Here is a 14,799-nt window from a genome sequence, read left to right as displayed (position 1 = left end):
TTTCCTTTTTCTACATTGATACAATGTAATCACTTTTCCCCCCCAGATCTTAAGTGATACAAAACACAGACAAAACGGATATGAACTGGCCAGCCGTCCCCAGCTATCTTGGCGATAAAGTGGTTAAGACGTCTGCACTAGTAAGCTGGAGGATGTGGGTTCAATCCCACCAAAGCGGGTAACTTGTAAATTTTCCCATAGGTTTTTCCGGACAATATACTGAGTACACATACCATTACAACAGTGAAGGGCAAAACGGAATATTTTTGCACCACATCACAGCTGTGTGGTTGCGAAGGGCGATTTCTAAAGGTTACGTAACACTTTATTTTGAATGAAACTACATGCACACAGACATGTTCACGTTGGCGGGCGAATCTTTGAAAATTAATTTCTCCCGTTTGGAAGACCGTATCTTCGTGCCACTTTCAGGGTTTATTTCCCTTATAATGATCCAAGTATGTGCTAAAAATTGTTGTGCTGTGTTCACTACTTTTCGTTGAAATTGAAAAAATAGGCCTGGCTACGTGCATTTTTGAATGATTTCTTCCCGACTTTTAAGGTCAGCTTTACCAGTTACCAGTATTGACGTTTCAGCATCGATGATGGTGATTTTTTTCACCGACATGAAATTTAAAATTTCAATCATACTGAGCACATTTTCTGAGAAACACAACGTTCAAAAGGCCTTGTTTTTGGCGTTCACAAATTTCACTGCTCTGTTGCAGCGTCTAAGTATGTAATCTGATTAGCTTTGCTTGACAACCGGCACGCTTTCGCATTCGCAACCACACGGCTGAACAATCAAGTAAATTTAATGAAAGGCAGATCAGCTCACCTCATTTCGCTCTTGTTCTTTCTCGAGTTGATTGCCCAGATCCACATTGTCCAGTCTCAACTGATCTGTTAATGCTGGAGAACAGGTTTTCATTTTGAAAAAAGATTATATTTTGAGTAAGCTTGAAGTTTTGATAGAAATCTTACACTGCGCCAAAGATTCAGGCAATATTCAAAATTATATAACTGACATACAGATCCTTGCCATTTGATTGGGGGAACTCACATCACGTGACATTCGTTATTGCTCCCATTCACGCCGGGCACTGGGGCGCAAAAAGTCCCATTCGCCCATGGGAATGGGAAATACTATTCAACAGTTAGGATCATTCTTGTTCCATGACGCGGCATTTGTGTGCAAATGCATGCTGGCCTGCGCGTTCAGCGGTGTTCCAAAAAGCCAGTGCTACAGCGTTGGGTTCAAACATTTTCGTGAAGGGGTGGTTTGGAAGAGAGAAATACATTTTCCACCAATTTTGTATTGAAATAAGAAGTTCGAATATATCAAAATGACAAGGATCTATATGTCAGTTATATAAAACAAATATTGAGTGGCTTTAAAGGGAATATACATCATTTGCTTTTGCTGTAATTTTCAGAAATGGATGGAATTGGGGGGTTGGAAATATATAGCAAATATAGTTACACTGACTTTTTTGAGGTTTTGGGTTCGAAAATGCTATAAAAACCAAGAAAAACAATAATTTTTCTGTAGTCTCGTTCCCCGACTCCATTTAAGAAGAAACAGAGCAGTTTACATACATTGGGGAATTGTAAGGTCAGGGAACCAGTCTAGCTGGCTTGTACCCGTTCATAGGTGTGTAATCGATTGCAAACAAGTGCGATGGTCAACTGGGGCCAGTATTTGAAAAAAAAAGCCAGTTTTTTCCAACGCTGGTCAGCCGATCAGCATTGGAAATTGATACAAAAATACCACTTTTCTTGAAAATGACAGTATACCAGGTGCCATGATTTTACAGGATGCTTTACACTGTCATTCACTAACAGTCCAGCAAGGTATTTCAAAATGATTTGGTAGTTTTATTTTTTGATGTTTGCAAATGTTGTATTTTCCCTTTAAATTGTGAAATGGGAGGAGGATTATCACTCGGTAAAATCTGGACTCATCCAGTTCACTCTGCTTCACCTCGTGAAATGGAAAAGTCCCGATTTTACCTTGCGATAATATTCCTCCCATTCCACTCTGAGCCACTCAATATTTGTATACTGTTTTCTGTGAATCACAACCATTTTCATTTTAATACGGGGCTTTACATGCATTTGTGTTTGTTGGGTATGGCACATAAACGACCAAAAAAAACCAGGTGACTGTCCACAGAACATGATTTGCAAAAGGTTAAGCATACAGGATCATCTGCTTTTCATGCATTTTGTTCATTTCCAATTATAACACCACTCAAAATCTAACGAAGAATGTTGCAAACCTAACCTGTTGAACTTTCAGCTCAGTGGATATTACACTTGTTGAGAAAACAGCGAAAAACCATGCACAACCTTTTGATCACGAAACACAATTTTGTCGAGAGCATTCTGTATTTCCAAAGATGTCAATTGACTGAACGTTGGAAAGCAGCTACATTTCTTGATTTCTTGTTAATGACAGCAAGCCAGACGGAATAATTTCACGGGCTGTTTAGTACCAGAATGATTTTTAATCCAAGTAAGCGTTCTGATAATAATTTGCTGGGTTACTTTTTTGATAAATGCAATTGATCCTATATGCCTTTAAGTCGGAAAGTGGCGCAAATACAACAGGGGATGCAATGTATCGTGAATCCCTTCTGTTTCAACACAAATAAGCCGAGCATTTCTGTATTCATAGGAAGTAAATAACGGGCGTACTCACAGTGTAACTTGCTGATCTCACTTTCCAAGTCTTCGCTGTGTGCGTACAACTCCGTCTTATTCAACTCTGAAGCGGCATCAAAAGAGATGAAAAATAACAAATTGAAAAGCTTTGTCGGCATATAACACTGATTGCATTTAAAGGTACAGTCCATCATTTGTAATTTGTGCATTTTGTTTGTTTGTTTGAAGCAACAAAAGTGCTCAGAATCTAAAGAAGGGTGCCGAACAACTAACCTGATGAAGTTTCAGCTCAGCCTCAGCTGTATATTTCGAGAAAAACAACATTCTACGATTTCGATTTCAAATCAAAAGTTGCTGAATCATGTTTTGAATTGGGCCTGAATTCAGCGTCGGAGACAGGTTCTACTGAGCCGATTGCAGCTACGCGATGTCGCGCACATTATCCGACGAATCATAGCAACCGCACGTGTGTGTGCGTCGTGTCAACGCTTGCGCGCGCTTCGCCCAATAAACAAACAAACCACTAATGGAAATTTCCAACAATGTGTCTCTAGACGCATCGTTGTTGATTTCTTCCAAATGACAGCATGCCAGAAAGAATAATTTCACAGAGAGTTTAGTCCCCTTACTATCTTTCAACCAAGTATGTTTTTTTCAACAATAATTACGTAAGTTACTTTTTGGATAGCTGCAAATGATGGACTGTAGCTTTAAGTGCCTGTATGAAAAAGAGTTTACCCCTGTGCCACGATGTTACATTGAATGTTGTTTTACGCATCAGCGCGGTAATGTATGCACAAATTGAAACGAGTCAGATATTCCAGTTTTTACCTAGCGCTTCTTTTGTCTGGTGGATGGCGGCCATCTTGGATCTCGATTCTTCCAGATCGGCCTCCAATGTGTGAACTTTCAACTCCATGGTCGACTTGAATGTTTCAAACTCCTGGCGAGGAAAAACACAAGGAAGAAACAAGAAAATCTTGTTAAGCCTTGAGTTTTTAACACGTGCACGGTTCCCAGCACTTCATGAAAACAAAAATTCCCTGAAAGTTCTCTGAGAAATTCCCAAAATTCCATGACAAATATTTTCACTTTAACGAGGTTGCTAGGAAGTCAAGATGTGGTTGCAGCAAAAAGATATTGATAATACACAGGCAACTTGTAGACAAGCGATGGCCTCCTTTTCCATTTATAGCCATCTTTCCTAACCATATGCACAAGGAGCACATTTGCCAAACTGTAGAAAACCTTTCCCTTCCGGGTCACTGTCAAATTCCCTGCATTTTCCCTGATTTCTGGTATGTTTTTTTTTCTCTCTCCAAAGTCCCTGACTTTCCCTGACTGGAAAATGGAAACTCATTTTCAAGGTTTTCCCTGATTTCCAGAGTGGTTAGGAACCCTGACCAGGGCCCAATTTCACGGCGCTGCTAAGCACACAAATTTGCTGAGCAAAAAAAAAAGTCTGGCTTAGGCCAAAAAAAATAAGTCTCCGGTTTCTGGTATGGAGCTTGCCCCAAAAGTGGTGCGGCGACGCGGCTTTTTTTTTTTTTTACCTGTTTTTTTTTTTTTTTTTTGGCTTCAAATGTCGGCTGATGACTGCAAATGGTGCCCGACTAAACTTAGTGCAAATATATGGGAGTCCAGAGAGGCCACATAAAGCTTATTCTCGATCATAACCCCATCTAAAAACACGTTAAAATTGTGCAGCAGCAGAATTCCAGTCAAACCAGTGAGTTTGGCGGTTTTGAGACATCATCTTGTATTGAAAAAAAACCTTTTTCATTTTGCCGACGCGCATGGCTACGGCGACGCGCGCGCATACCAGAAACCGGAGACTTTTTTTTTTTGGCCTTATAAAAGCAGGTTACCATCCAAAACTCCATGTGATTTTCAGGCTAAGCAAACAACAGATAAATACTAATCACGGGCAGTATACATCACGTGGATTTTTGGCTGGTTACCTGCTTTTATAATCCAGTCTTTTTTGTGCTAAGCAAATTTTTGTGCTGAGCAGCGCCATGAAATTAGCCCCCTGTATTACATTGTATTTGAAGAGGTTATTTCCAAAACATGAAAAAATGCCATTTTGAATCCTGCTCTCTCCCGGCAGTCCAGTCATTTTTGACAGATTTTATAAAGATAAACACAATTTCAGAAGACAACAAAGTGAAAAATGAAATTTTTACTACATTGTATTACATTGTATTTGAAGTGTTTACATTATTTACAAAACATGATCAATGCCAATTTTGGTACCTTTTAGAATCCTGCTCTCTCCTGGCAGACCAGTCATTTTCAACAGGTTTTAAATTGTTAAACACAATTTCAGAAGACAACAAAGGAAAAAAAATGAAATTTAGAGACAGCTTTTGTATTGTTTAAGTTGGGATTCGTCCTCACCTGTTGTTTAGCACCAAGTTTGGATGTGACTGAGGACAGCTCATCGACCAGTCTCTCATGTTTGGTGCTGTTGCCCTCCAAGGAACTAACCTGCATGTTCAGCAAAAATGTGAAAAATACAAAGTTTAGAGATAGTACAGGGAACATGGTGCTTGTGTCCTTGGGGAAGGCACTTTACTACAATTGCCTCTCTGCACCAAGGAGTATAAATGGGTAGCTGTGAGGTACCCCAGAAGACTTGGGTGATGATGAATAGGGGAGTGCAGCTACATTAAGTGGTAATGGTTTGTGACTCGAGATCAAAGGGTTATGGGGCAACATATGCTATGTCCTCAGGCAAGCTACTTTACCCTAACTTGCTTCTCTCCACCCAGGACAGCAGAATAAATCGGTATAGGTATTAGTTGGAGTGTAACCGGCAAAACACTGGCGATTAATCCAGGGGGACAGAATATATTCTCAGTTGTTTCATGCTTTAACGTCCGATAATTTTTTAAGTATTTTTTTCTTCTTGAATCTTCTCACACCTTGGTTTGCAGGACATCCCGCGCCTTCTGCAGGTCAGCCACCTCGCGGTCCTTGCTCGCCAGCTGCCCAGCGAGGGCGGTCTTCTCCCGGACCGTGGTCTGCAGGACATCCCTCGCCTTCTGGAGGTCAGCGACCTCTCGGTCCTTGTTCGCCAGCTGCCCAGCGAGGGCGGTCTTCTCCCGGACCGTGGTCTGCAGGACATCCCTCGCCTTCTGCAGGTCAGCCACCTCGCGGTCCTTGCTCGCCAGCTGCCCAGCGAGGGCGGTCTTCTCTCGGACCGTGGTCTGTAGTTTACCCTCGGCCTTGGCCAGCTTCTCCTGGGTCTGGCTCAGCTCCCGGCTGGCGTCGCTCCATTCCTGCTTCTGCTGCCGAAGCTGTCAAGAGAAGGATTCAAACAGTTAGTGAAAAGTGCAAAGCATCTACAGCTGTGGATATCTACCGCAGATTGCCAATAGCTGAAACCGGAAGCCTTGTCGAAACATCTGATACGGACGTGGCCTTGTACCAGTGTAGTGTGAATTAAGACTTTACGAAATGCAGCCATGTATTGCATGTGTTGTAGTGGGAAGAAATAGAACAGTGACCAGTCACATATGAGGGTCAATTATTACAGTACACATCAAAGAAAAAGGGACCGTAACAATTTTCCAAGGAGCCAAAATGTCAAAAACACCAGACACAATTAATGCTTTATTTATGTGCTTACTTGCCAGGAAAAAAAATCAGCTTAGAGTCAGTCATGCAAAATTTGTTTACAAAGTTATTTTTTTGTTGTTGGGGGGGGGGGAGATTGACAAAGGAAATACAATTTTCTAACTCCCTAGTACTTCCTCAGGACTACCCTGCTAAATCCAACAGAGTCCAACCGGACTTTCCTGTTCAATCCACTGTGCCTCATTTTCAGTTGTCTGCTGAATCAACGGAGTCCAACAATGCGTTATAATGCGGTTCAGTTGCCTGCTGAATCCAACATTTTGCATGAGGAATGTACACAAGGGGTTAACTGCTCAATCCAACAGGCTCCATCGGATATGTGACACAGTTGGATTCTGTTGGATTCAGCAGGGTTAGGGTTAACAAAATTATTTCCTATCCCAGCACTCTTAATTAGCTACATACACGGAGTGAGATAATGCTTCAGTCTACGTTTGCTGAGAAAATGTTGTCTGATCATTTTATTGATATCTTTTTCTGGTTACCTACCTCTTGTTTCAGTTCTTGTATCTCCTTGTCGTGCTTGCATGGCGTGAAATTGACACTGGACTTGAGGAAGGAAGACTGAAACAAACAAAAATGAGCAAAAGAGACAAAGTAGAATAAGGATGATATTCCTAATAGGTCTCTCCAAAATGACGTCATTTCCTACAGACCAGCCACGTGCATCGACATTTCGAGCATCAACTCGCATAACGCGCATCAGCTGCGTCGTATTTTGAACACATTTCGAGCAACAAGCGCACATGTTTGGAACATTTTCAACACTGCGCAATGCGTGTTTGATTGCGTAAAATACGCAGTTGCTGGTCGCCTACAGAGATGGCCGTCTTTAAGAAAGACCTATATTGTGTGAAATTATACAGATGTTGTAATTGTGGCTGAATCTTCAAGACTGTAACCTTGAATGCAACAAAATAATTACAGGATTTTGTTGTCCATGGGCAAGGCACTTTACCATGATTATAATGCATAGATAAGCACGGCCTACAGAGGCAGTGTTTTCTCTCAGAAGTTTAGGTGGCTTCAGGAATGACTATAAGCTCGTCTGTCGGGGGTAATATCATATGTCAAACAAATTGCAAACTAATTTTTTTTTTTTTTTTAAATGTTGATCAGCATGTGAATCACGGCCCAAAAAAACCCAATTATTATAATAATTGTGTTCTTACAAGCAACTATGAGCTTTATAGCCAATGTCTTTACTAGTCCGAGTAGCACCCGTTAAAGGAAAGTACAACATCTGCTTTCGCTTTAATTTTCAGAAATAAATGGATTTGGAGGATTAGTACCGGTATGTTATAGAAAATATTGTTGAACTGACATGTTTCACGTTTTGGGCTTGTAGATGCTGGAAAAACCAAGAAAATCTATCATGTTCTTGTAGTCTGGTTCCCTGACCCCAATAAGATGAAACGGAGCACTTAATACACTTTAGGGAATTGTAAGGTCAGAGAATACAGTCTAGCAGGCTTGTATTCCTGCAGAGGTGTGTAATCAATTGCAAAGAAAATTCAGAAAACTAAATATGAAAAATTAAGAACAGTTTTTGGAAAAAAAGCCAGTTTTTTCCAACGCTGGTCGGCCGACCAGCGTTGGAAAAATGCAGTTTTTCTTGAAAATGTCAGCACACCAGGAGCTACGATTTTAAAGATAAGGTATTTCGTGATAATTTGATCATTTTGTTTTTTGATGTTTGCAAATGTTGTATTTTCCCTTTAACCAACGGAGTCCTCTCTGTAGCCAATGTCTGGTATACGCGAGCAATTCAAATTTTAGGCAGCCCCACGTGCCAGCCAATTAGAGTCAACATCATTTCCATCATAAATGTGGACTAAGCTGTTGATTGGTCAATTTTGTTGCCACGTTTTTGTTATACAACGGGTTACCGAAGACCAGATATAGAAGACGCCCGCTGAATGGTCAGAATCTCGAGGTCAAGATGCAGTCTTGTGTTGCATAATTAAAGGGAAAATACAACATTTGCAAACATCAAAATATAAAACTACCAAATCATTTTGAAATACCTTGCTGGACTGTTAGTGAATGACAGTGTAAAGCATCCTGTAAAATCATGGCACCTGGTATACTGTCATTTTCAAGAAAAGTGGTATTTTTGTATCAATTTCCAATGCTGATCGGCCGATCAGCGTTGGAAACAACTGGCTTTTTTTTCAAATACTGGCCCCAATTGACCATCGCACTTGTTTGCAATCGATTACAAACCTATGAACGGGTACGAGCCAGCTAGACTGGTTCCCTGACCTTACAATTCCCCAATGTATGTAAACTGCTCTGTTTCTTCTTATATGGAGTCAGGGAACCAGACTACAGGAAAATGATCGTTTTTCTTGGTTTTTATAGCATTTTCGAACCCAAAACCTCAAAAAAGTCAGTGTAACTATATTTGCTATATATTTCCAACCCCCAATTCCAATTCCATCCATTTCTGAAAATTACAGCAAAAGCAAATGATGTATATTCCCTTTAATCGTCGAATCTGCTCACATATCATAGACCCTTACTGTGCTAGGGGATATTCCATAGACTACAGGTCTTTACGAGGAAGTTCTTAAAATTCTGTGACAAGCAGGTTTGAAATTTGAAGAAGCTTCACTAAACTTACGTCCGCGGTGGAATTCAAGAACTTGGACGGAGTCCTGCCAGACTCTGGCAGCGACGTGGAGCTGTTGGAGTGAGCTTGCTGTAACGATCCGGGCGGTGGGGCTGGCCAGACGAGAGAAAAAAGCCGAGAACAAATAAAGTGGTGTTTCCTACTAACTTGAACATATTAGGGTAGGTAGGTCGGTTGTAACACTTTTTTTTTACTCTAACTTTTATAGCCAGAAAAATAGCATGGGATGATGGTGAAGTAATTGTTCTTATTTTGTTTATTTTTGCATGCATTAGTAATAGTTAAAGGGCTATACAACATTTGCAAACATCACAAAACGAAATGATCAAATTATCATGAAATACCTTACTGGATTGTTAGGGAATGACAGTCTAAAGCATCCTGTAAAATCGTGGCTCCTGGTGTGATATCATTCTCAAGAAAAATGGTATTTTTCCAACGCTGATCGGCCGACCAGCGTTGGAAAAAAACTGGCTTTTTTCAAAACCTGCTTCTAATTTTTCATAATTAGTTATTCATTGTTTTCTTTGCAATTGATTGCACACCTGTGAAGGGGTACAAGCCTGCTAGACTGATTCTCTGACCTTACAATTCCCAAAAGTCTATACATTGCTCCGTTTCATCTTAAGTGGGGTCGGAGAGCCAGACTACAAGAACATGATTGGTTTTCTTGGTTTTTCCAACATCTACCAGCCAAAAACGTGAAACAAGTCATTTTAAAAACATTTGCTATAATATACTAATCCTCCAAATTCATTTATTTCTGAAAATTGCAGCAAAAAAAAATGTTGTAAATTCCCTTTAAAATGTGAATCAACTGTTCTTTCTGCATTTGCTGTACTGTTTTTTGAGGCTTCGCTGCACTGACCAACTTCCAAACAAATAAACTTAAATAAAAATGTCAAAAAATGCAGGATGAATGGGTCATGTTTGCAAAAACTAGGGTGTGGCGGCACCATAAGTTTTTTCCCCGTTTTTGTTATTCAAATAAAAAATTTAGGGTTTTAGAATGAATTTCAAGGTTGGGTGGGTTAAGGCCAAACAAAAAAATACTCGGTCTCTGGTCAGCGCGCACGTCGATTTTAATCATGCGCGTCAACCTTTTTTTTCCCTTCAAATTAACACGGAAGCTACAACAGCGCCCTCTATTGCCGCGCCTCCTCAAATTATTGTACCAAGGAGCACCATGGAATGGGGAAATTGCACCAAGGCAAATGATAAAGGGCACCAAGGCAAATTATGGAGGACACCAATGTATAATGAGGACACAAAAAAGCAAAATAGTACTCACTTTGTCTGTACAATGCAAGCTTGAAAAAAAAAAAAGCCACAAAAAAAAAAAAAAAACGCGTCGCCACATCAATTCCGGAACTTCGGTCTGACCAGAAACCGACTATTTTTTTTTTTTTTGGCCTAAAACCCAGATTTTTGTTTTCTTGGCCCAAATTGAACACGTAGGAGACGTACATGCACAACTGTACTCTAATCATTTCCAGACTACATTTGGGCGTCACATGGGTTGAGAGTTTACTTTAGACAAAATGGTTGATGGTCTAGGTCTAAAAAGAAAAAGAATTTACCTTTTGGTTCTTTGAAACGGGTGGACTTTTCAAAGCTAGCAGGACCGGCCGATTTATCGAGGCCTTTCACGTTGTAGGAGCCAACGGGAGGGGCACAGGCTGTGGAAAAAAAACAAATAACAGAAAACAATGTAACAGTTTCAATGAATTTTCGGAAAATTGAATAATCGTTTTAAAGGGAATGTACAAAAGATAAAACGGATCAATTTATAGTTGTCGGAAAATTGTAAGGTAAGGGAACCAGTCTAGCTGGCCTGCACCGTTCATGAACATGTAACCAATAGCAAACAAAATTTGGACTGAAAAAAAATTACATTTGGAGCAGTAGTTGAAAAATACTGGCACATATGGGCCAAAACGCAAGTTCTTTCTTTATTTACCAAATGACGTGGCTGCATAAATATTTGAGTCATGAGCACATTTTCCAGCCAGATTATTTGAACAACCGAATTAATTATTGACTGATATGATCAAGGTTCAGCACCCGCATGATGTACATGTGCATAGAGACACAGGAGCGAAGACACTGTAGTATATGTTAAGTGCACTGAACCAACGTGGATTCGTAAAAAAAATTTAGTTGAAACTCATAAACAGCAAGTAGGGTCATTCGTCTCCTTAGACGCATCGTTGGAAATTTCCTTCATTTTTTTCTGGTGGAAGGGGGGGGGGGGGAGGGGATACATTCATATTTTACATTAAAGGGAAGGTACAACATTTGCAAACATCATAAAGCGAAATGATCAAATTATCATGAAATACCTTACTGGATTGTTAGGGAATGACAGTCTAAAGCATCCTGTAAAATTGTGGCTCCTGGTGTGCTATCATTCTCAAGAAAAACGGTATTTTTCCAACGCTGGTCGGCTGACCAGCGTTGGAAAAATTGGCTTTTTTCAAAACCTGCTTATAATTTTTCATAATTAGTTATTCATTGTTTTCTTTGCAATTGATTGCACACCTGTGAAGGGGTACAAGCCTGCTTAGACTGATTATCTGACTTTACAATTCCCAAAAGTCTATAAATTGCTCCGTTTCATCTTAAGTGGGGTCGGGGAACCAGACTACAAGAACATGATTGGTTTTCTTGGTTTTTCCAACATCTACAAGCCCAAAACGTGAAACAAGTCATTTTAACAATATTGCTATAACATACTTATCCTCCAAACCCATTTATTTCTGAAAATTGCAGCAAAAGCAAATGATGTACATTCCCTTTAACCCTCCTTTGCAAACATGTACATTCTGTGCAAAGTTGTCCTTTTCAGTCAAAATCAATCAAGTGACTGTTTTCAACAGTTAAGGGCTCCCAGCCTACATAAAGCGGGATTGACTGGCTGTGACTGTTAATAAGTAACTTGATACAGCTATGCTTTGACTGTAGGTGATTGATAAGCCAGCTGTGCTTACTTCTTGCCTGCTTGTGTCTGTTGACTGAATTTGACCAGTCACAGTGCTTGAAAGATGATCTGACTGTTGGGTGCTAGCCTGTGAAAAAGGCATGGCACGGAAGAGGATTGATTTTTTTTTGCTGTCTGTGATTGTTCAAACAGCAGGAGGTATAAAGCATTCACTGTACTGCCCCAAATTGCCATGTCTATTACTCCCTGTACTGTAGCACCCAAAACCGCTCCAGCACTTTAATAGTGGTATAATGAATGAATCAGTAACTCAACAGTCAACACAATGTTCTACAATGTAATACAGACGCTGGTGGTTTGATCACACAAACTTGTGTTATTTAAAGGGAATATACATCATTTGCTTTTGCTGTAAGTTTCAGAAATGGATGGAATTGGGGGGGTTGGAAATATATAGCAAATACAGTTACACTGACTTTTTTGAGATTTTGGGTTCGAAAATGCTATAAAAACCAAGAAAAACAATCATTTTCCTGTAGTCTGGTTCCCTGACTCCATATAAGAAGAAACAGAGCAGTTTACATACATTGGGGAATTGTAAGGTCAGGGAACTAGTCTAGCTGGCTTGTACCCGTTCATAGGTGTATAATCGATTGCAAACAAGTGCGATGGTCAATTGGGGCCAGTATTTTTTTAAAAAACAACAGTTTTTTCCAACGCTTGTTCGGCCGACCAGCGTTGGAAATTGATACAAAAATACCACTTTTCTTGAAAATGACAGTATACCAGGTGCCATGATTTTATAGGATGCTTTACACTGTCATTCACTAACAGTCCAGCAAGGTATTTCAAAATGATTTGGTAGTTTTATTTTTTGATGTTTGCAAATGTTGTATTTTCCCTTTAATCTGATCAATGAATCATGATTGTGGAATGTCTATCTCCACAATCAGGGGAACATTTAACCTTCAGGCATGAGAATGAATTTCAACGAAAAAAAACCCAGGAAAGTTACTGCAAAAACAGGAAAAAGACGTAAAATCAGGCCAAAAAGCCCTAAAACAGGCTCAAAATAAATAAAAACGCAGAAATTTGGGCAAAAAAACCCAGGAATTCCTGTTTCAACAGGAAGATTCTCATGCCTGAACCTTACTGCATTTTCCCCTATGAAATTTTGTGCTGTATTAAACGCTGGCTATCAAAAGACAGCTTGATGCAGTGGAACATGTACACTGCACTTCCTCTGGACCATTTTCACTCAAGTTGGAATCCTGCCTACATGTACGGTACGTACAAATGTACCGTAGGTCAACGTTAGGGCCCGTCTTACAATTGATGATAGGTGTATTAATTCAACTCCAAAAAAGGAACATTGGAGGGGAAAAAACAGTGTTATAGTACTCGTTCGGTACTCGTACTCGAGTACTACTCGAGTACTTTTTTGGAGTACTCGTACTCGAACTCGTACTCGAATGTCAAAGTACTCGTACTCGAATGTCAAAGTACTCGTACTCGAAATGTCTGTTCTCGTACTCGGTCAGCTAAGTACTCGTACTCGAATAGCAGTACTCGGGGGAAATGGTATAGCTTGACTTTATACACCATGGCCTTATTTTATCGAATAATGATAGATTGGCTTGTGGAGAAATCGAAGTTTCCTGATTTTCCTCTGTGCACGTCCAGACAAACACAACAGCTAGCCGTGATTGGGTCTGCATATCGGTCTGACTGGGCCTGGGCCAATTATTACGCACAATCAACCATTTGCCGTGTGGCCGTATTCGGAAAACAAGTACTTGTACTCGTACTCCGAAGTAAAGTACTCATACTCGTACTCGTAAGTATAAGTACTCGTACTCAGAGACCTGTTCTTGTACTCCGAGGTACAAGTACTCGTACTCAGCTATCTAAGTACTCGGCAGTACTTAGTACTCGGAAAATTGTGCTCGACTACAACACTAGGAAAAAATCTCTCAACCGATAGTAGTGCGCAACCAGTACCATACAGTCTGTAGAAGAAACAGCCGTCACATTGCAACTCGCGCACCGCATGCGGAATGACAAGAACGATTTGCATAAGCGGGACGTCACAGCTTTGGGGTCATCGCTTCTTTCATTCAAAATGACGTTTAACATACATATGGACTCCAGAAATGCCTAATTTTCTGGCAAACTATGACATAAAAAGAGGGGAACCTACATGTAAGATTGAACCTAATCAACCCACAACTGGGGTTGGTTCATGGTAGGGAGTCCAGCAAAACGACCCTTCTGAAATATCTGGAAGCATGTAACAATGCCTATTCTCAATCAACCGTTTCTGCCATTTTTTGCACATCAAATTCAACATTTTAAATAACAATTTTGTGGTTGAAAGATCCAAAATTGTGTTCATGCTATCTATTACCCCGGTGAGCACCATTTTTGGGGTGTAATATTTTGATGAAAAATAACGTAGTCTCGTTTGTTTGCCGATATCTCACAACATTTCACAGGGTTTGAAAAGACGATGTCATCATCTTGTAGGGCAAAACATACTCGTCATTTTGATGTGTGGTTCGGTGAATTCGGCTGAGGAGTGAGTGGTGCAATTATTTCGTTTTCTGAAGGCTACAAAATGGTACATTTTTGTAACAATTTTCCAATTAAAAATACTCAAATTACATGCATAACTTAGGAGTCAATGAAATAAATATGAAATTGGTATTATTTGGAAGCTTGGACTTCCAGAAGGACAGGGAAGTTGTTATTTGTTAACAAAGTGAGGTCACACTGGTTCCACAGAGCAATGTTTATCGGCATGCCTATTTTAGTCTTGCAGGCGGACACGATGATTACGTGTACATGTATGTGCGCATGTTCCGTGTTGACGCGTTTTGCGAAACGCGCATGGAAATGTATTTTGCCCGTGTCT

The 14,799-nt window shown here is 40.2% G+C and overlaps 1 protein-coding gene across 1 annotated transcript in view; it reads right to left on the bottom strand.

Moving 5' to 3' along the window:
• Positions 1–14,799, bottom strand: part of LOC119733632 (hyaluronan mediated motility receptor-like) — a 42,831-nt gene that overhangs the window by 25,988 nt on the left and 2,044 nt on the right. Inside the window, exons 2-9 of the mRNA XM_038207035.1 lie at positions 10,525–10,623; positions 8,936–9,036; positions 6,799–6,873; positions 5,595–5,969; positions 5,068–5,157; positions 3,499–3,610; positions 2,705–2,770; positions 839–912 (exon numbers count right to left, since the gene is read on the bottom strand). Of these exons, the coding sequence (XP_038062963.1) occupies positions 839–912; positions 2,705–2,770; positions 3,499–3,610; positions 5,068–5,157; positions 5,595–5,969; positions 6,799–6,873; positions 8,936–9,036; positions 10,525–10,623 (992 nt within the window). The remainder of the gene's footprint in view (positions 1–838; positions 913–2,704; positions 2,771–3,498; positions 3,611–5,067; positions 5,158–5,594; positions 5,970–6,798; positions 6,874–8,935; positions 9,037–10,524; positions 10,624–14,799) is intronic.

This window comes from Patiria miniata, unplaced genomic scaffold (genome assembly GCF_015706575.1).
Source record: "Patiria miniata isolate m_02_andy unplaced genomic scaffold, ASM1570657v1 HiC_scaffold_26, whole genome shotgun sequence".
NCBI lineage: Eukaryota > Metazoa > Echinodermata > Asteroidea > Valvatida > Asterinidae > Patiria > Patiria miniata.
Note: the sequence above shows the minus strand (reverse complement) of the source record. Positions and strands in the feature narration are given on the sequence as shown.